The sequence below is a fragment of the Entelurus aequoreus genome, linkage group LG17 (assembly GCF_033978785.1).
Source record: "Entelurus aequoreus isolate RoL-2023_Sb linkage group LG17, RoL_Eaeq_v1.1, whole genome shotgun sequence".
Taxonomy (NCBI): Eukaryota; Metazoa; Chordata; class Actinopteri; order Syngnathiformes; family Syngnathidae; genus Entelurus; species Entelurus aequoreus.
In genome coordinates, this window is record NC_084747.1 from 27973916 (window position 1) to 27995535 (window position 21620).

A 21620-nucleotide genomic window follows, 5' to 3' on the forward strand; every position below is an offset into this window, starting at 1 on the left:
ATGAAGGCTAAAAGGGCATTAATGGGAGCTTTAAAAAAAAAAAGTAGAAGTAGTAACTAAATAGTTACTTTTCACAGTAACGCATTACTTTTTGGTGTAAGTAACTGAGTTAGTAACTGAGTTACTTTTAAAATAAAGTAACTAGTAACTGTAACTAGTTACTGGTTTTCAGTAACTAACCCAACACTGGCCCTATGGTCCGGAAATTACGGTATGTGTATAAAGCTCCTCCTTCAGCAGTTGATGTATGAAGTAACATAGCACAAGCAGAATATATAAATAAATATGAAGATAAATATAAGTCTTGAGTGGAGTTCCACAGTGGGGCAGTCGTGTGTTATTTTGTATTTGTTCCATTTTCGAATTATTGCACAATTGTTTCTCAATCATCTCAAAATAATTAATCACCTTAATTTAATGTTTTCAGGGTTTTTTTGTAAATTTTAACTATAATATAGTAATCATAAACATAATCACTTCTCCCAAAAAGCATGTAAACAATGTTAATATGACATAAAACGCATGACATTGTTCTCCTATGACAATAAGAACTAACCAGTTTATCCGCCAGTTGTTTTTCTTCTGCAATCTGCTGCTCTGCACTCTTTAGACTACCACAACTTTCTTGGAGCTGCTGCTCCAGGTTTGCTATCTGAAAAACAGAAATGACATGACAAAACATGAAGTATGACAAAATAACTTACATGAGGCACAAAATAAATTACCTGTAACATCCCAACGTAAAAGAAATGCATTTGAAATAAACGCGCTAGCTTGATGCTAATTTACATTGGATATGCCATAAACGCCGTTTCTTTTCTTCTCTCCTCTTCTCCCCTGTCCCTTGCGAGGGGGAGTTGCATAGGTCCGGTGGCCATGGATGAAGTGCTGGCTGTCCAGAGTCGGGACCCCGGGTGGACCACTAGCCTGTGCATCGGTTGGGGACATCTCTGCGCTGCTGACCCGTCTCCGCTCGGGATGGTTCCCTGTTGGCCCCGCTGTGGACTGGACTCCCGCTGATGTGTTGGATCCACTGTGGACTGGACTTTCACAATGTTATGTCAGACCCACTCGACATCCGTTGCTTTCGGTCTCCCCTAGAGGGGGGGGGGTTACCCACATATGCGGTCCTCTCCAAGGTTTCTCATAGTCATTCACCGACGTCCCACTGGGGTGAGTTTTTCCTTGCCCGTATGTGGGCTCTGTACCGAGGATGTCGTTGTGGCTTGTACAGCCCTTTGAGACACTTGTGATTTAGGGCTATATAAATAAACATTGATTGATTGATTGATTGAACGTGCTCACGGATAGCATCAGCGATTTTACATGGCGATTTCAACACCTCCAAATTTGGTCATGAAAATTACAACTCAGATGCACTTTACAGTCAAACAGCTGGTCGTATTAAGTACAATACTTACAGTATAAACACTTTGTAGGACTCAACACAAGACAGGACTGGCACATTCAATTTAAAAGGGGCCTTCTTATGCAAAAACTTTTTTTTTTTTTTTTACTTAGTACCTGCCGTGTGTATTTGGGATCTGTATAAATGTTACAGTATACTTTTATACTTCCGCCGAATGTTTGGAATTTGCGCAACCAGATTATCCATATATGGTAGAGATTTACCCAAAATGGTTTTCGCGCGTCTGCCGTTGGAGTCCACGCTGTAGTCAATAAGCTCCTTCTTTTCCTCTATCCTCTTGTTGTGGGGCAGACTGGCTCGTACATACACATGCATCCTCCGCTGTTGCCATTTGTAATACAAAGTAGCTTATAGTTCTACCTTATATTGGTCAGCAGACTCTATGTAGAAGCACTAAACATTCACAACAAAGATGGCGTGGAAAAAAACGCAGTCGAAGTGGAGGCACATACATAAGACCCGCCTGCAAAACGGAGCAGCGTGAAGCAGAAAGCGGCTTTGAGCATATTATGTAGACCACAATGTAGTGTTTTAAATGTAGGAAACATATGACCATTTTAATGGCAAAGACTACTCTCTGACAATGGCAACGCAGCTATGACAAACTGAAATGAATACATAATTGCAAATGTGACGCAGATGTGTAAGAAAAATACATATAAGAAATAAATAGTATAGAGTCCATTCTAGACTCTGCTAAGCACTTCTATCCCGCATGCAGAACCCTACGATCACGACAACATACCACTTGATCAATACTTTTCTAATATTCCAAACTAAGGTTGTACGGTGTACCGGCACTAATAAAGTGCTGCGATACTAATTGATTGAAATCGGTACTATACTGCCTTTGAAAAGTACCGGTACCGTTCTTTCATCTGAATGCTGCTGTGTGGCGAGGCGCATGATGTTGAGTGTGTCAAAACGCACACAAGCAATAACATCTTGGAGAGGAGGAAAGGCAAAAAGCGACAATTCTACTGGTTAATAAAGAGTGTACGTGAAGTACAATATGGAGGTATTTGGGCTTCAAAACTAACAATAAAGGTGGCGCTTTAAACAAGGAAGCGCGGTGCTTCAAGTGTTGCTTTAAAACACGCCTCTCCAAACGTGGCGATTAGTATTACCACCTTTGCGTCAAACTTAGGTAAACATTTAAATAATGAACATTCAGATCTGCTAAATGAGTTATATAAAGAGTGACAGGTAATAATGTAGTTGTTACACCTGTCCTGCGTTTCGGCTAGTCGAGGAGCACAGGGCAGACGTTCCTTCCAGGGCGGATGTTGTCATCTGGGGTAATGCCCTTCCCTTTACCCACCAATGGGTCTGCTAAGCTCCGCTTTCTGGTCAGAATTTGAGGCCGCCGGTTCTTGACAATCTGGTTGCTTTATTATTAGTTTTGCAGGACACAACCGGACAAGTTAATCACTCTACTGCGCAGTGCATGCGTTACCGCTCTCTCTCTTTGCTCGCCCACTCACTCACTGAAGTCAGTCAGTCAACACGTTGACATTCTCGCAAACACACATACGCTACTCTCATAAGTTACCCTCTGTTGTACACATGTAGCTGCGCAACGTGTAGCTGCGCAACGTGTAGCTGCGCAACGTGTAGATGCGCAACGTGTAGATGCGCAACGCGTAGATGCGCAGCGCGTAGATGCGTAGCGTGTAGATGCGTAGCGCGTAGATGCGTAACGTGTAGCTGCGTAACGTGTAGCTGCGCAACGTGTAGCTGCGCAACGTGTAGCTGCGCAACGTGTAGCTGCGCAACGTGTAGATGCGAAACGCGTAGATGCGTAACGCGTAGATGCGTAACGCGTAGATGCGTAACGCGTAGATGCGTAACGCGTAGATGCGTAACGCATAGATGCGTAACACGTAGATGCGTAACGTGTAGCTGCGGAACATGTAGCTGCGGAACATGTAGCTGCGGAACATATAGCTACATAACGTGTAATAATAATAATAATAATGGATTAGATTTTATATCGCGCTTTTCTATTGTTAGATACTCAAAGTGCTCACAGAGAAGTGGGAACCCATCATCGTGTAGGTACGAAAACGTTTAGATACGAAACGTTTAGATATGAAACGTGTAGATACGTATACGAAACGTTTAGATACGTAACGTGTAGGTACGTAACGTGTAGATACGTAAACGTAACGTGTAGATGCGTAACATGTAGATGCGTAACGTGTAGATGCGTAAAATGTAGATACGTAACATGTAGATCCGAAACATGTAGATACGTAACATGTAGATACGTAACATGTAGATACGTAACAAGTAGATACGCAGACGTGCACACAGCTGCTTGGCTTGATGCCAAATATTAGCGGAGTTAAGGCCGCCCATCTAACGTCAACTAGTGCAAGTAGAATGACTGAATTTGGTAATAAATTGCTCAAGTTTGTGTTTTATCTTTAACAAAAGTGTTTTACCTGCTACATGACTTATCTGAGTACATTTATCCATAGTTTTGTTTTTAGTACTTACTAATAATTGTATTTCTCTTAAAGCACATACCAGGATTGGCAACCATAAGTCATGAAGCATTTAATATAATGTCAATAAAGCTTTTTGTTCTATTCTAATCTAATCCTTGATTATGGCAGACTATATCCAACATGGAAAATTGTAAATTGTTCTTTCAGTGCAACAAGAAAAACACAAAGTGTTTAAAGCCCTTTAATTTATATTTTAACCTTCTAAAATTGTTCTTTAAATGCAATAGGAAACATATGTTTATTGTATTGTAAGATTTTCTGTTAAAATAAGGCCAAAATTTAAACTTTTTCATAGTTCCCTTTATTTTGGAAAAGTATCGATATACATTTTGGTACCGGTACGCGTACCAAATTATTGGTATCGGGACAACCCTACAACAAACTAAGCAAATAATGTTCAATATTTGTGCTGATGTTGTATCGGATTGATACAAGTATCGGCCACTAGTCAAGGCTGCTATATTGGTACTGAAGCGTAAAAAGCTGCATCGGTACACCCCGATTTATTTGTAGTCAGCACTTAGGCTATTTGCATGAGACAGCCCTCGCAAAAATGACTAATGATCTATTGCTAACGATGGATTCTGATGCTTCATCTATGTTGCTGCTTCTTGATCTTAGCGCCGCTTTTGATACTGTTGATCATAATATTTTATTAGAGCGTATCAAAACGCGTATTGGGATGACAGACTTAGCCTTGTCTTGGTTTAACTCTTATCTTACTGACAGGATGCAGTGTGTCTCCCATAACAATGTGACCTCGGACTATGTTAAGGTAACGTGCGGAGTTCCCCAGGGTTCGGTTCTTGGCCCTGCACTCTTTAGTATTTACATGCTGCCGCTAGGTGACATCATACGCAAATACGGTGTTAGCTTTCACTGTTATGCTGATGACACCCAACTCTACATGCCCCTAAAGCTGACCAACACGCCGGATTGTAGTCAGCTGGAGGCGTGTCTTAATGAAATTAAACAATGGATGTCCGCTAACTTTTTGCAACTCAACGCTAAGAAAACGGAAATGCTGATTATCGGTCCTGCTCAACACCGACATCTATTTAATAATACCACCTTAACATTTGACAACCAAACAATTAAACAAGGCGACTCGGCAAAGAATCTGGGTATTATCTTCGACCCAAATCTCTCGTTTGAGTCACACATTAAGAGTGTTACTAAAACGGCCTTCTTTCATCTCCGTAATATCGCTAAAATTCGTTCCATTTTGTCCACAAGCGATGCTGAGATCATTATCCATGCGTTCGTTACATCTCGTCTCGATTAATGTAACGTTTTATTTTCGGGCCTCCCTATGTCTAGCATTAAAAGATTACAGATGGTACAAAATGCGGCTGCTAGACTTTTGACAAAAACAAGAAAGTTTGATCATATTACGCCTATACTGGCTCACCTGCACTGGCTTCCTGTGCACCTAAGATGCGACTTTAAGGTTTTACTACTTACGTATAAAATACTACACGGTCAAGCTCCTGCCTATCTTGCCGATTGTATTGTACCATATGTCCCGGCAAGAAATCTGCGTTCAAAGAACTCCGGCTTATTAGTGATTCCCAGAGCCCAAAAAAAGTCTGCGGGCTATAGAGCGTTTTCTATTCGGGCTCCAATACTATGGAATGCCCTCCCGGTAAAAGTTAGAGATGCTTCCTCAGTAGAAGCATTTAAGTCTCATCTTAAAACTCATTTGTATACTCTAGCCTTTAAATAGACTCCCTTTTTAGACCAGTTGATCTGCCGTTTCTTTTCTTTTCTTTTCTACTCTGCTCCCAACCCGGGGTGGACCGCTAGCCTGTTCATCGGATGGGGACATCTCTACGCTGCTGACCCGTCTCCGCTCGGGATGGTTCCTGCTGGCCCCACTATGGACTGGACTTTCGCTGATGTGTTGGACTTTCACAATATTATGTCAGACCCACTCGACATCCATTGCTTTCGGTCTCCCCTAGAGGGGGGGGGGGGGTTACCCACATATGCGGTCCTCTCCAAGGTTTCTCATAGTCATTCACATTGACGTCCCACTGGGGTGAGTTTTCCTTGCCCGTATGTGGGCTCTGTACCGAGGATGTCGTTGTGGCTTGTACAGCCCTTTGAGACACTTGTGATTTAGGGCTATATAAATAAACATTGATTGATTGATTGAACCCTTTGTTGGGGCACGAGCCAAAGACTATCTGTTTCTCAGGTGTGGGCCGCATCAGTTGTAAAACACTTTTCCACCACATGTGGCAGTAATGACAGTATCAAACAAACAGAAGAAGTCTGGAGCTGAAGTCATAAAAAAGCTGCTTTTTTGTTTTGATTTAACAAGGAAAACGTCCGTGATAAGATCCAAACAATGGACTCTGGGTATCGGTCCACCTTTAATGCCGACTACACACAAGTGATTTAGGCTCTCCCCCCTGCTAGCAAAACAATAAGGTGACAAGATCAAATGTGTTTAGGGTATTTTCCAACATACTTGTGTGTCTGTTCTCTCTCGGTAAGACCTGGAGGATTCATCTTTATGTCGAAGAAGTGTCTGCAGCTCTGCAATGCTGGACGTCAGTCTGGATCCCTGTGGTCAGAAGTGCAATTACTTTCACTTTCTATCGATCACTGTAAATTCCGGACTATAAACCACTACTTTTTGCCTACACTTTGTACCCTGTGGCTTACAAAAACAGTGTGGCTAACTTGTGGATTTTTCTACGCTGACGGCCATAAAGCAAATAGTTTTCATTTAAACACATGCAAAGACACTTGAATGGGGTGTAATTATTTCTGCTATGGTGCCATCTTCTGGACAAGTTCGCTCACTGCAGGTGCTGCTGGGTGAAAATTAATTCATGCTGTTTAAAAGTTTTGAACCGAAAGTAGAAGTGCCGTTCCATCTTCTAATGGCCCGGAGCGTTTTTACTCGTATGGATTCTTCATTCATCGCTCTAAGTTTTACAATATAACTAAAACAATTCTTACTTACTAAACTGTCCCATGTGTGATGTCTGTAGGAGTGTTTTCATGCATATTTGTACGTATGTGCTATTGTAATGTAATCAAGCGAGCACCGTTAGTATTAGCTAATATGCTAACACGTTTATAAGTGTCTGTGTCGGTATTATTAACTTACAATGGCTTTCTTTTTGTATTGTTTCAGTTTCACAAATTCCTCAGTAAATTCACCAAAACGTCACTGTGGAGTTATTGAGTCTGTTTAGCTGATTGCCGAGCTAGCTTCCGCAGCTAGTGGGGTTTTTTGGGTCGTTTGGAAGCAATTAAGGTATGTAAATAAACATTTACAGAATATTTCTGTGTAACGTTGTTGCACCTGTCCTGTTGTTCGGCTAGTCGAGGAGCACAGGGCAGACGTTCCTTCCAGGGCGGATGTTGGGGTAACACACTTCACTTTACCCGGCAACGGGTCTGCTAAGCTCCGCTTTCAGGTCAGAATGACGAGGCCGCCGATTTGTGACAATCTGGTTGCTTTATTATTAGTTTTGCAGGACACAACCCGACAAGTTCATCACTCTACTGCGCAGTGCAAGCGCTACCGCTTGTGTCTGTGTTAGTACAAAAAGAATGCCATTGTAAGTTAATAATACTGTTTCAGTTTCACAAATTCATCAGTAAATTCACCAAAACGTCACCGTGGAGTTACTGAGTCTGTTTAGCTGATTGGAGAGCTAGCTTCCGCAGCTAGTGTTTTTTTTGGGGTGGTTCGGAAGCAATTAAGGTATGTGAATAAACATTTACAGAATATTTGTGTGTAAATAACTAATTTCACAACGTATATATTTGCGGCTAAAATATGGAAATAATTTTATTTTCAAAAATTTAGTGGGTGCGGCTTATATACCGGGTGCACTCTATAGTCCGAAAAATACGGTAATTCGTCAGGCAACTCTATTTATATTTCTGACATTCTATTATTACAGAGTCTTTGTTAACTCTTGAGAGTGAAATAACATACTTAAAGCTAAAAATATCAAATATGATGACTGAAGGAGTCATGGAGTTAGGGGAGTAGCGTACCTGTGCGTTGAAGGAACTGACAGTGTCCGCATGCTCCGTGCGAAGTTCAAGGAGTTCTCTTCTGGCCTCTTCCAGTCTTTCCTCCAGACCGGACTTCTGCAACCACGAAAACAAATAATACATGTACTTTTCACCCTGTAATGCGGTATGACTACAGAACATCAATGTCAATTGTATTACTGAAGGTTCTCTTCTCATTCAAATTAGGGGTGTCCAAAATGCGGCCTGGGGTACATTTGCGGCCGGCAGCTCAAAAAATTGTTGGCACCCAACATCATACTTGCCAACCTTGAGACCTCCGATACCGGGAGGTGGGGTGTGGGGTGGTGGTGCGGGGGCGTGGTTAAGAGGGGAATATATTTAAGCTAGAATTCACCAACTCAAGTATTTCATATATATATATATATATATATATATATATATATATATATATATATATATATATATATATATATATATATATATATATATATGTGTATTTGTATGAAATACTTGACTTTCAGTGAATTCTAGCTATATATATATATATATATATATATATATATATATATATGTATATATTTATTTATTGTATATATAAATAAAAGAAATACTTTCAGTGTCCTGGAGGCTATCCAGTAGATGGCAGTATTGTCCTGTTTAAGAGTGTCACAACATTGCTGTTTACGGCAGAAGAGCTGCTTTACGGTAGACTAAACGTGACTGCTGTTGTTGTGTGTTGTTACCGCGCTGGGAGGACGTTAATGAAACTGCCTAACAATAAACCCACATAAGAAACCAAGAACTCGCCCTCGATCATTCTACAGTTATGACGTCATTGGGCAGGCAAGCTGTTTATATTGTGGGAAAGCGGACAAGAGAACAGGCTGTCCCCACTCAGGTCCGCATTGAGCTGGAGGGGGCGTGGCCTCCAGCTCCGGCTGAATACCGGGAGTTTGTCGGGAGAACATTTCTGCCGGGAGGTTATCGGGAGAGGCGCTGAATACCGGGAGTCTCCCGCTAAAAACGGGAGGGTTGGCAAGTATGCCCAACATATCGTCAAAAAAAAGGGGCATAGCGACGTAATGTAATGAGCAAAAACTGAAAATTTAATACTAATAACTTTTAAAAGTCAAAGTATTTTTTATTTTGTTATAAACAAAATACCACAACCGGACATTTTACATTATAACTTGGTGTCAACTTTGTGTTTTAATTGAGAATTATTAACTAAATGAGCCAATTTCTGAAGGAATTGCGTGTGAATGCTCCAATGCTGAAGTTGAACTGAAATCCTGGAATTTTTTAATAACTGTTGAAGTAGAGCACACAATTCCCAAACAGGCTGAATATTTTCATGTTGGAACAGTTTGAATCAGATGAAAAATGTGGGAGTTGTGGATCTTTGAAGAATGTACCATTGATTTCAATGGGAATTTCCAAACAATTTGGGGATTTCGGGAAAAGCGGGAATTTTTTTGAAAATGGTAAAAAACTTGAATGGTTTGAATGAGTTGAAATGGTTGGTGTTGGAACTTTTCAAATCGGTCGAGAAATGTCGAAGTAGTAACATGTTGAATAGAGAAATGGTATTACGGAATTCCTGGAATTTCGGGAAAACTGGGAATTTTTCCAGTTCAAAAAACAACTTCATTTTTTGTCCTAATTAAGAGGAATGTTTTGACGGTGGAACGGTTGAAATGCGTTGAAAAATGTGGAAGGAGTAGTCGCCAGAAAAAAGGGTGGAAATAGGGCTTTGGAAAACCCGGAATTCTGGAAAATCCTGGACTTTTTTTGAACTTGGAAAAAATGTAGATTAAATTTCCAGGATGGTGGAATGTGTTGAAGGTGGAATGGTTTGAATCGGTTGAAAAATGTGGAAATGGTGGAATTTTGAAAAACAGACAATTCATTTTGAATGGGAAAAATGTCCCGGAAAACCTGGAATTCTGGGAAATCTGGCAATTTTTGGAATTAGTCAAGGGAAAGCCCGCGATTCCTGAATAGGCTGAACAGTTTGAAGTTGGAACGCTTTGAATCGGGTGAAAAATGTGGAAGGTAGAGCGAGACAAAATCTGGAAAAGAAGAAGAAGTTTAAAAACCATGTGTGAATGCTTTGGAGCATTCACACAATTATTAGCATTAAAATGTCATCTTTTTTCAGAATTATAATCACCTTTTTTGGCCAGGTATGTTAACACACATAGAAATTGACTTGGTCGACTGTAGGCTCTTTGTTCCATGTAAACAATTAATATTGACTAAAAAAATAGCCCCCAGGCCACACTTTGAACACCTCTGCTCTTTATTGATCATAAATCTGGTTTGACTTGATCGATTTCTAGGCATGTTGAAGTCTAGTACTTCCTGAGGTTTCGTTTTCTTTCACCTCCTGAAGAAGCTCCAGAAGGTGCTCGTCCTGGCTCAGGTTTCCTTGCAGCCTCCTCTCCAGGGAGCTGACTTTCTTCTGAAGGTCCCCTAACAGGCGATCCTTGTCCTCCTCAGTGACAGCGGCCTAAGGAATCCAGGAGATGTTGGGACAAATTAGGTGAAAAATTGTATTTTCACTCCTAAATCCGAGTACATTTAATTGAAATTCAGATGCAACAAAGGCTATAAGAAGCGATTATTACTCAAACCTCTGACCTTTTTTTGTTGCAGTTTCAGGGCGTCGTGTTCCGTCTGTAGATCCTGGAGGGACCCCTCTAAGGAGGACACCAAACTCTGTGACTGAGACAAGCATGTTGTTGTGTTGTAGTGTGCGGCTCATGATAAACACGAGTACAACTTCACTAAATGTTCAGAACTTACCTTTTGCAAGTCTTCGGAGCCCTGCTGGACCACCAAGCGTAACTTGCGGTTTCGCTCCTCCAGCTCGGCGCTCTTCTTGTCTGCCTTTTCTCTGAGCAGCAGCAGTTCCTCTCTGCACAATTGTTGTGATAGGAAAAGTATTTAAACTATCTTCTTATTCTCTTTGACTACATACTATTGTTTGAGCTAAACAATGTCAATAGTGTAGGGCTGGGCGATACGGCTGAAAACAGTATCACGAAAAGTGTTTTATATCGGTCGATATCCATAATTATTTATATTTTTTTTATCACCTATGGACCAAGAGAAAAAATATATATTAAATGTAAACATGTTTATCTCAAATGTAACCTTCCTCTGATTATAATCCCCTCAGCTATCAAGGCGGAAAACGTCAACACAAGAATAGAAAACACTCAATGTAAACAAAATCGTAAATCACTTAAGATCTTAAAATGAAGGTGCAAAAATAAGAAATATGCTTAAAAAAAGTGTAAGAAAATAGTGCAGAGTGTGAAAAGGTAAACATAGAGAAACCTGAGAAGAACTATTTTCTGTAGGTTGAGTGCCAGGAAGTTACAGCTGTGCTCTAAAGGGTGAGCGTGGCTCTGGTGGTGTGGTATTGGCGGTCTTGGTGGGGACGAGCACCTTGCATCATTTTTTATTTATTTTTATTTTTTACAGACAATTCTATATAACATTATTGTTTCTTTTGTTAATATCAGAGTTCATTCTGCAAAAGGGTCATCCCTAGAAGTGTACAGCTTATGGACAGGGACCCACAGTTAAAATATGCATGGACTTAGACTTCCTTTATTGTCATTCAAATAAGAACTTTACAGTACAGATAACATTTTGTTGCATTAGCTTGTTGTAGAGCAGGATAAAAGGTGCAGAGTGTTTGCATTTACAAAAGAAGGTGCAGATATAAATAGATTACTGTACAGATGAATATATTGCACTTTTGAATATGCATCCACGTTTATGGATGTATGTTATATTGTCTTTATAGTCCAGCGAGTTAATCCGTTTTTTGGGGGAATTGAGGGGATTATTTTGATGCGATACATCATCATATAATAGACAAAATTCAGTAGAATGCAGTTAATTTAAAAATCTACCCACCCAATACCCATTTACAATTCTATACCAACCTACCAACAGGTTGATATTCGTAAAGAATCTTTAAATCCACCAAATCATTCAAATTTGATTAAAAGTTGCATCTTGAAGATTTGCGATAATCTTATCATACATACGGTCAAGACCTAAATTATGCGACTAATGTGAAATCCTCAGCCATGTGAGGTGTGCTAGATATACTAAACATTATGTAGCAATAAATCTTGCTTAAAACACTCTTTAAAAATGTTTAAAGAATGTGATTCTTTTATAAGGCTATCAATCTCATTCCAGATCACCAGGCCTCTACAGGATGTACTAAAGTTTGTAGACTTTAGATCAAAGTGCGGCCCGGGGGCCATTTGCGGCCCGCAGCTAATTGTTTACCGGCCCGCCACACATTCTGGAAATACTATTGTAAAAATAAAAAAGAACATTAAAAAAAGTGTAATGAGGTGAAATCTAATGAGAAAAAGTTGCAATATTGACACAAAAGCTTTTTTTTTTTCTTTTGTCTTTCTTTATTTTTCTTTTTTTGCCATTGCTCACAAAAAAAAAATTATGACAAAAAATCCATGTTATAATGAATTATTTTCAGGGGTCCAATTACTTCAAATATTTCACTTTAAAATGTTTTATGTGGTAAATATTGCATATATTGTGTAGGAGCCATATAAAAACATCAAAGTTTTCTTTGACAAAAGCGCATAAAACAAACAAAATAGTTCCAGCATAAAATCGACAGATATATCTGAAGTTGATCTCGTAACTTAAGTGTTGAAAGTAAAAGAAAAACCTAATAAAAATGTATCACTTTATGAGTGGGGCACCTTTTCGGATCCCAAATATATTTAGCGATTTTTTATTTATCTTTTCACTGTGATCACTCAAAAATATGAAAGAATTAAAATCAATGGTGTCCTGCGTTATTGATCTTTTAGGGCTCTAATTACTAAATACTGCATATTTCAGTTTTACTATAAAAAAACTAAGTTGTTTTTGACAGAAAAGCCATAAAACATTTTTTTTAATTTGTATTACTTTATATCAACTTGAAGTTGATATAGAGATTTACTGTAAGCATTAAATAATTAAAAAAAAATAATAATCTGACTTATTTTTAACATTTTAATGACTGAGACCCTTTATGGTCCCCGGGACCCCTAAAGGTAAAATAAATAAAAAATCCATATATTTTGTTATGGTTTGAAAATGAAAAATATCAAAATGGCCCCCACATGCTTTAATTTTTCGTGTGCGGCCCTCAGTGGAAAAAGTTTGGACACCCCTGCTTTAGATGATGATTTTTTCCCTCTGAATAAAAGTTTACTTCTCGTGTTGTGTTTATGAGAAGGAGTGATCACTGGAATGAGCTGGCAGAGTCTACAATTGACTCCATCTACCACATAATGCAAGCACGGTGGAATCTGTTGCACTCAGTAAGCTTCAGGAGCTTGTACCCATAAAAAAGAGGATCTGAGGGAGCAATAAAGTTTGCCCGTGATACAACACGTATGACTTTTTTCTGAAGACTCTCCAGTTTTTTAAGATAACTGGGATACGTGTCACACCAAAGGACATTGCAACAGTTTATGTGTGGTTGAAACAGAGTCCCATACGGAATTGAGAGAATCAAGAGGAAGAAAGTGCCTCAATTTTGAGACTAGACTGACATATTTAGATAACTTATTCATGAAATATTCAATACGGCTTTTGAAATTTGTAAATCTATCTATCTATACTCCAAGTAATTGGAGTATGGATTGCTTTACCATTTATTTCAGTCAGTATCTTATCAAAGTTTTTACGGCTTCCATTTGAACGAAATATAGTAACGTTTGTTGTATTTATATTTGAAGAAAATGTATTAAATTTGTAAAAAAAAAAAAAAAATGCCATAAACAGACATTATACATTATAACTTAGTGTATTATGTTGGTCTGACTACCTTCCCTTTAAAAAAAACAAAAAAACAAACAAACTGCCATTCAGTTCAGATTACTTTTTGTCTTTTATGCACAATTTCTTCATTTGGACTTTCTCTTCTCCCTCCATGCAGAGAATCAACCAACAGACAACAAGATGGCTTGACAGTTGACGCTGTCACCTGATTGGCTGTAATCGTGTCACACCCACTGATCAGTGATCACTTCCTGCGTTGCTCGGTTACCAGAGAGCGAGTGCCTTTGTTCATGCAACCAACCTTGCTTCGCAACATTCGCTTTCTTCCGACAAAGAAAAAAGAATGAATCGATCGTTATATTGAGCGCATTTTTTATTCTATCGCGATACACAGTACAGGCCAACATTTTTGGACACACCTTCTCATTTCAATGCGTTTTCTTTATTTTCATGACTATTTACATTGTAGATTGTCACTGAAGGCATCAAAACTATGACACCTGTGACGTGAAAACCATTACAGGTGACTACCTCTTGAAGCTCATCGAGAGAATGCCAAGAGTGTGCAAAGCAGTAATCAGAGCAAAGGGTGGCTATTTTGAAGGTACTAGAATATAAAACATGTTTTCAGTTATTTCACCTTTTTTTGTTAAGTACATAACTCCACATGTGTTCATTCATAGTTGTGATGCCTTCAGTGACAATCTACAATGTAAATAGTCATGAAAATAAAGAAAATGAGTTGAATGAGGAGAAGGTGTGTCCAAACTTTTGGCCTGTACTGTATACTGATATCACTCTATCGCCCAGCCCTAATTTCACATATCAATAATAAATGAAGATAATGTGCGCCTTGTCAGTAATTCTTGAAAAATTTAATTTCTATAATGGATATTTTTCAGGATAAACAGTAGGGAAAATACACTACATTGCCAAAAGTATTTGGCCAATCATCCAAATGATCAGAATCAGGTGTCCTAATCACTTGGCCCGGCCACAGGTGTAGAAAATTAAGCACTTAGGCATGGAGACTGTTTCTACAAACATTTGTGAAAGAATGGGCCGCTCTCAGTGATTTCCAGCGTGGAACTGTCATAAGATTCCACCTGTGCAACAAATCCAGTCGTGAAATTTCCTCGCTCCTAAATATTCCAAAGTCAACTGTCGGCTTTATTATAAGAAAATGGAAGAGTTTTGGAACAACAGCAACTCAGCCACCAAGTGGTAGGCCACGTAAACTGACAGAAAGTCGTCAGCGGATGCTGAAGCGCATAGTGCAAAGAGGTCGCCAACAGTCAGTTGCTACAGAGCTCCAAACTTCATGTGACCTTCCAATGAGCCCACGTACAGTACGCAGAGAGCTTCATGGAATGGTTTTCCATGGCCGAGCAGCTGCATCTAAGCCATACATCACCAAGTCCAATGCAAAGTGTCGGATGCAGTGGTGTAAAGCACGTCACCACTGGACTCTATAGAGCAGTGGAGACGCCTTCTCTGGAGTGATGAATCACGCTTTTCCATCTGGCAATCTGATGGACGAGTCTGGTTTTGGAGGTTGCCAGGAGAACGCTACATTTTGGACTGCATTGTGCAGAGTGTGAAATTTGGTGGAGGAGGAATTATGGTGTGGGGTTGTTTTTCAGGAGTTGAGCTTGGCCCCTTAGTTCCAGTGAAAGGAACTTTGAATGCTCCAGGATACCAAAACATTTTGGACAATTCCATGCTCCCAACCTTGTGGGAACAGTATGGAGCGGGCCCCTTCCTCTTCCAACATGACTGTGCACCAGTGCACAAAGCAAGGTCCATAAAGACATGGATGATAAGAGTCTGGTGTGGATGAACTTGACTGGCCTGCACAGATTCCTGACCTGAACCCGATAGAACACCTTTGAGATGAATTAGAACGGAGACTGAGAGCCAGGCCTTCTCGACCAACATCAGTGTGTGACCTCACCAATGTGCTTTTGGAAGAATGGTGGAAAATTCCTATAAACACACTCCGCAACCTTGTGGACAGCCTTCCCAGAAGAGTTGAAGCTGTAATAGCTGCAAAAGGTGGACCGACATCATATTGAACCCTATAGGTTAGGAATGGGATGGCACTTCAAGGTCATATGTGAGTCAAGGCAGGTGGCCAAATACTTGTGGCAATATGGTGTAAGTATTTGATCCCGTGCTGATTACATTTATATTCACCCCCTTACAAAGATATCATCATCATTGTTATGGCAGGTTTGACTAGCAGAATGTAAAAAAAACAAAACCGTAAATGTATTTTTGATTGAGGGAAAAATGTATTTGATCTCAATGCAAAATGTGGCGTTGTATTACGAAAACATTTAAGGTCGTACAAACAGAATATAAATATGTAATAAAAACAAGGCGGCTTAACCTTTTAAGGCCCAAGCTGTTTGTTTACATGCTTTTTTTATTTCTCTATGCTATTTGGGCTTATTGGACCCTAATTAGAATAAAAACTAAGAATCATCTTTTGATATGATGTACTTAGTCCATAAGTGCACAAACGTGTACTTCATGTTTAGTGACATGCTAATTCTTATTTCTACACTTTTTTTTCTCCAAATTTCATTGTATGTTATACTCTTCTGACACCACCAGATGGCAGTATAAGTGTTCACATAAGCGGCCATTAGACCCCAATTCAGTAGTGTACACAATTTTGGAAATAAGAGCTAAAAGGTGCTGTCCACGCATGTGGCCACTAAGCCTTTAGAGGTTTTAAAATAAACAGCGTTACTTTTACCGTTCTATTTCCAGCTCAGTGTTGAGTGTGGAGCTCTCTTCATGCTGCGTTCGTAAGGCTTGAAGTTGTTCCCGACTTTCAGAAAGCCTTTGCTTGGCCGCGTGAAGTTCTGCCACCTTCTGCTGGAGGTCCCGCCGATGATGACTCAGCTGTTCTTCCTTTCTCAGCAACTGGCCGACGTTGACAGGAAAGCCATCGTTAAAAATTACAAACACGCTACGAACATCAAAACATTGGCGGGATTAGACCCAGCTAGCACGATTATACTTGAATCAAACCCCACTCTCGCCGCGACTCTAAATAGGATCATTGGTCTATACAGATTTAAATGTTGAAAGTTAAAAAAAAATAAAAAATGTATGACTTATTATTATTCTCGGGAATTTTAGTGTCTTTTTTAATTTTTTATTATTACTGTCATTTCTCAAAAGTAATAGAGCAAAATCATTGATATTATGAATTACTAACCTAATTAATGCTCAATTACTTCACAAGTATTTCACTTTGCCCTATTGGGATTGAAGATAATGCATATTTTGCATTTTTGCCATAAAAAAACTGTTTTCTTTGACAAAAAGGGCAAAATAAACTTTTTATGACTGAGACTCTTCTGGGTTCCTGAGACCAAACTTGAGAGGAGCCCTAAAGGTTGAAAAAAATCTATTTATTGTACTGGTTTTGAAATTGAAAAATGCTTTAATTTTTCAGTGTGCGGCCCTTGGTGGCAAAAAGTTTTGACACCCCTGGGATAACAACGCATGTTCCGTTATTTGAGAAGAACGACTTTAGAGTTATGCGACTCGAGTAAAAGTAAAAGGTTGTCATCCAAATAATCACTGAAGTAAGACTAAGTATTTAGTGAAACTACTCAAATACTGAGTAACTTGTGATTTATTTAGTAGCTATTTTTACCGTAGTGTGAGTGTGTGATACTACTACAGCACGTACTACAAAAGATGCACATTATACACTCACTTATGACGTTATAACAGGGCTAACGTTAGCATATGTGAGCTAAAACATAACAACATTGACAACTTACTGCAACATGTTTTCTCTAGTTGGAAGTGGAATTGAAATGTAAACATTTCCACTATTATTTTTAAACATCTTGCAGATGCACTAAATTTTAAGGTGACGCCTCGCCCGGAAAAAGGGTGGAGTGCCATCTCCGTGTTGGGGAGGAGACCCTGCCCCAAGTGGAGGAGTTCAAGTACCTCGTAGTCTTGTTCACGAGTGAGGGAAGAGTGGATCGTAAGATCGACAGGCGGATCGGTGCGGCGTCTTCAGTAATGCGGACGCTGTATCGATCCGTTGTGGTGAAGAAGGAGCTGAGCCGGAAGGCAAATCTCTCAATTTACCGGTCGATCTACGTTCCCATCTTCACTTATGGTCATGAGCTTTGGGTTATGACCGAAAGGAAAAGATCACGGGTACAAGCAGGCAAAATTAGTTTCCTTTGCCGGGTGGCGGGGCTCTCCCTTAGAGATAGGATGAGAAGCTCCGCCATCCGGCTGCCCCCGCGACCCGACCTCGGATAAGCGGAAGAAGATGGATGGATGGCCTTGTGCAGAATTGGCTATTTTTTGGAATTCTACCAAATTTTAGGGATAGTATCGCCTTTGCATCATTACTAGCTCGTAAAATTATTTTGTTGGAGTGGAAATCACAGTTTGCCCCCAAGGCCTCCCTATGGCTAAGGACCTAATGTTTTTCTTAGATTTAGATCAAATTAAATATAATCTGAGGGGTACACCAAAACAACGTGGCCTGACCTGGGGCTGTACGATTAGTTACGTAGCTAAATTAAAGACACTATAGGATAAATGTGACACTTTCTGCCTTTCTGAACCCTTTCACTTAACTCAACTATTTTTTTTAATGTTTCTTCTTACCCAGTAAAACTTCTCTGTATGTTTGTGTATTTTTTTAATTTAAAAAAAATAAAAATCTTTTAGTCGGTTCGAGTGATTCTCTATCTGCTTATGGTGGGGGTTGTTATTCTTATTTTATAAAAAAAATTGTGTAATTTTTTGTTTTTGTAATTTTTAAATTTTTTGCTAAAAATATTTTAAAAATGTATTTATATTTATTAAATTTTTTTTTATTTTTTTTTAAATAAATGTCTGTTTTCTCAGTACCTGTATTATGATTTATCCATCAAATGAATAGATAAATATATATTTAAAAAAAAAACATTTCCACTGACACGCATGACAGTCGTTTTTCTCCTCCACAAAAACACTTGAGTAAAAGTAAAAAGTGTGTTATCCAAAAAGTTACTTCATTAACGTTTGATTTATTACCCGCCTCCGGTTCAGGTTAAGTCCCACTATGCTCCAAAGATTAGCAGTGCCAGGGAAAACCTACCATGTGTTTGACTTTAGCAAGCTCCTGTTGCTGAAAACCTTCCAGCTCGTCAAAATCGTCCCTCTTTTGGAAAAGTGCCAAGCTTTGCTCCATCATCTCGTTCAGTCTTAACGATAAGTCAGACTTCTCCTAAAACACGTGAGTGGATTTCAACGTTCTCACCTCGGTGACGAGAAACTCAAATATTATCAGAGGAATGCAAAAAGATGACGTCAGAAAACATAGCGAGTACCTTTTCCATAAGAGCCATCTTCTCCATCCATTCCTGTGGGTAAAGAACAGAGAACATTAAATGAATATTAATTACACATCAAAGTTATGATGTCTTTTTCCTGGGTGGAATTATTATAAAATCTACATCTTCAATTATTTAAAATGGAATAATAAATAAACTGCACTTTTTTTTTTTTAATGCCCATCATTCACAATCCTAATGTGAGAAAAGCCTCTTTCCCTTTTCTGTGCATCTAAATAGTGAAAAACTGCTAGCAAGAGGTGGCTAACAATGCTTTATTTACATCCCGTGGCCTCCATATAAACCAAGCTATAGCGACATTGTTACTGTAGGAGCTAACACAGAGGAACTACTTTTTCTGCTGCAGTGACACGGCTACCAAGGAGATGTAAGCTAGCTACTAGGGTTGTACGGTATACCGGTACTAGTATAGTATCGCGGTACTAATAAATCAAAAAGGGTACTATCCTCTGTTTAAAAAGTACCGGTTCCCCTTTTTTTTTTTCAGTGGGCATGACGGTAGGTCGTCACGTCATGACATTGCTGGTTTTACGAGCAGAGGAGCATGATCGGCAGCGCACAATCCCGCAGTACTTACAAGCAGACACGGGGTGTAGACAGAAAAGGGACAATGGACACATTTTGGCCTAAAAACTAACAATACAGGTGAAGTTATAACACTGGAAAAGGTGCTTTAAAGGCCTACTGAAAGCCACTACTACCGACCACGCAGTCTGATAGTTTATATATCAATGATGAAATCTTAACATTGCAACACATGCCAATACGGCCGGGTTAACTTATAAAGTGCAATTTTAAATTTCCCGGGTCACTTCCGGTTCAAAACGCCTTTGGAGGATGACGTATGCGCGTGACGTCGCGAGGTCAACGGAAGTGTTTGGACCCTATTGGACACAATACACAAAGCTCTGTTTTCTTCGACAAAATTCCACAGTATTCTGGACATCTGTGTTGGTGAATCTTTTGCAATTTGTTTAATGAACAATGGAGGCTGCAAAGAAGTACGTTGTAGGTGGGATCGGTGTATTAGCGGCTGGCTGTAGCAACACAACAAGGAGGACTTTGTTGGATAGCAGACGCTAGCGCCGGCGACCTCACCTTGACTTCCTACGTCTCCGGGCCGCCGACCGCATCGTCGATCGCTGGAACGCAGGTGAGCACGGGTGTTGATGAGCAGATGAGGGCTGGCTGGCGTAGGTGGAGCGCTAATGTTTTTATCTTAGCTCTGACGAGGTCCAGTTGCTAAGTTAGCGTCGTTAGCAACAGCATTGCTAGGTTTCGACAGGCGGCATAGCATTAACCGTGTATTTACATGTCCAGTGTTTGGTTCGGTGTCTCCTGATAGTAGTATTGTTGATCTTCTGTCTATCCTTCCAGTCAGGGGCTTATTTCTTTTGTTTCTATCTGCATTTGAGACAGATGCTATCACGTTAGCTCATGCTAAAGAGCTTCGTCGATGTATTGTTGTGGAGATAAAAGTCACTGTGAATGTCCATTTCGCGTTCTCGACTTTCATTTTCAAGAGGATATAGTATCCGAGGTGGTTTAAAATACAAATCCGTGATCCACAATAGAAAAAGGAGAGAGTGTGGAATCCAATGAGCCAGCTTGTACCTAAGTTACGGTCAGAGCGAAAAAAGATATCTCTTGAACTGCATTCTAGTCCGTCACTCGAACGTTCCTCATCCACGAATCTTTCATCCTCGCTCAAATTAATGGGGTAATCGTCGCTTTCTCGCTCCGAATATCTCTCGCTCCATTATAAACAACGGGGAATTGTGAGCAGCACTACCGCTTGTGACGTCACGCTACTTCCGGTAGGGGCAAGGCTTTTTTTTATCAGCGAGCAAAAGTTGCGAACTTTATCGTCAATTTTCTCTACTAAATCCTTTCAGCAAAAATATGTCAATATCACGAAATGATCAAGTATGACACATAAAATGGATCTGCTATTCCCGTTTAAATAAAAAAAATTCATTTCAGTAGGCCTTTAAGACATGGCAGGCTAGCTAGCGGCGAACATCCATTCGCAGTCTGCAGTGTTTTAGCTTCTTCTAAATCACTAATCCTCGCCTCCATGGCAACAGATAAAGTAAGTTTCTCTCAAGTATCATCCCTGCAGGAAGAGGAATAGCTAAACATGCTTCACTACACACCGTGGGAGGATACAATAGCTCATCGGTGTCACAATGTAAACAAATGCCATTGGTGGATCTACACCTAGCATCCACTGTAATGATACCAAATACAGGAGCATATCTAGTCGATAGTACTATGATTAAATCGATATTTTTTATCGTCACAAAATCTTTTTTCGTTTTTTTTTAAATTTATATTATGTTTATAAAGTCAGGAAATATGTCCCTGGACACATGAGGACTTTGAATATGACCAATGTATGATCCTGTAACTACTTGGTATCGGATTGATACCTAAATTCGTGGTATC

The 21620-nt window shown here is 39.7% G+C and overlaps 1 protein-coding gene across 3 annotated transcripts in view; it reads right to left on the minus strand.

The window, feature by feature from the left end:
* golga1 (golgin A1) overlaps positions 1–21620 on the minus strand; it is an 80438-nt gene that overhangs the window by 31310 nt on the left and 27508 nt on the right. For all 3 annotated transcript variants that reach the window (XM_062025432.1, XM_062025431.1, XM_062025430.1), the window contains 9 exons: positions 19149–19181; positions 18917–19045; positions 16547–16716; positions 10759–10870; positions 10594–10677; positions 10337–10462; positions 7969–8064; positions 6419–6514; positions 557–652 (listed from right to left, as the gene is read on the minus strand). In XM_062025432.1, coding sequence (XP_061881416.1) covers positions 557–652; positions 6419–6514; positions 7969–8064; positions 10337–10462; positions 10594–10677; positions 10759–10870; positions 16547–16716; positions 18917–19045; positions 19149–19181 — 942 coding nt within the window. The remainder of the gene's footprint in view (positions 1–556; positions 653–6418; positions 6515–7968; positions 8065–10336; positions 10463–10593; positions 10678–10758; positions 10871–16546; positions 16717–18916; positions 19046–19148; positions 19182–21620) is intronic.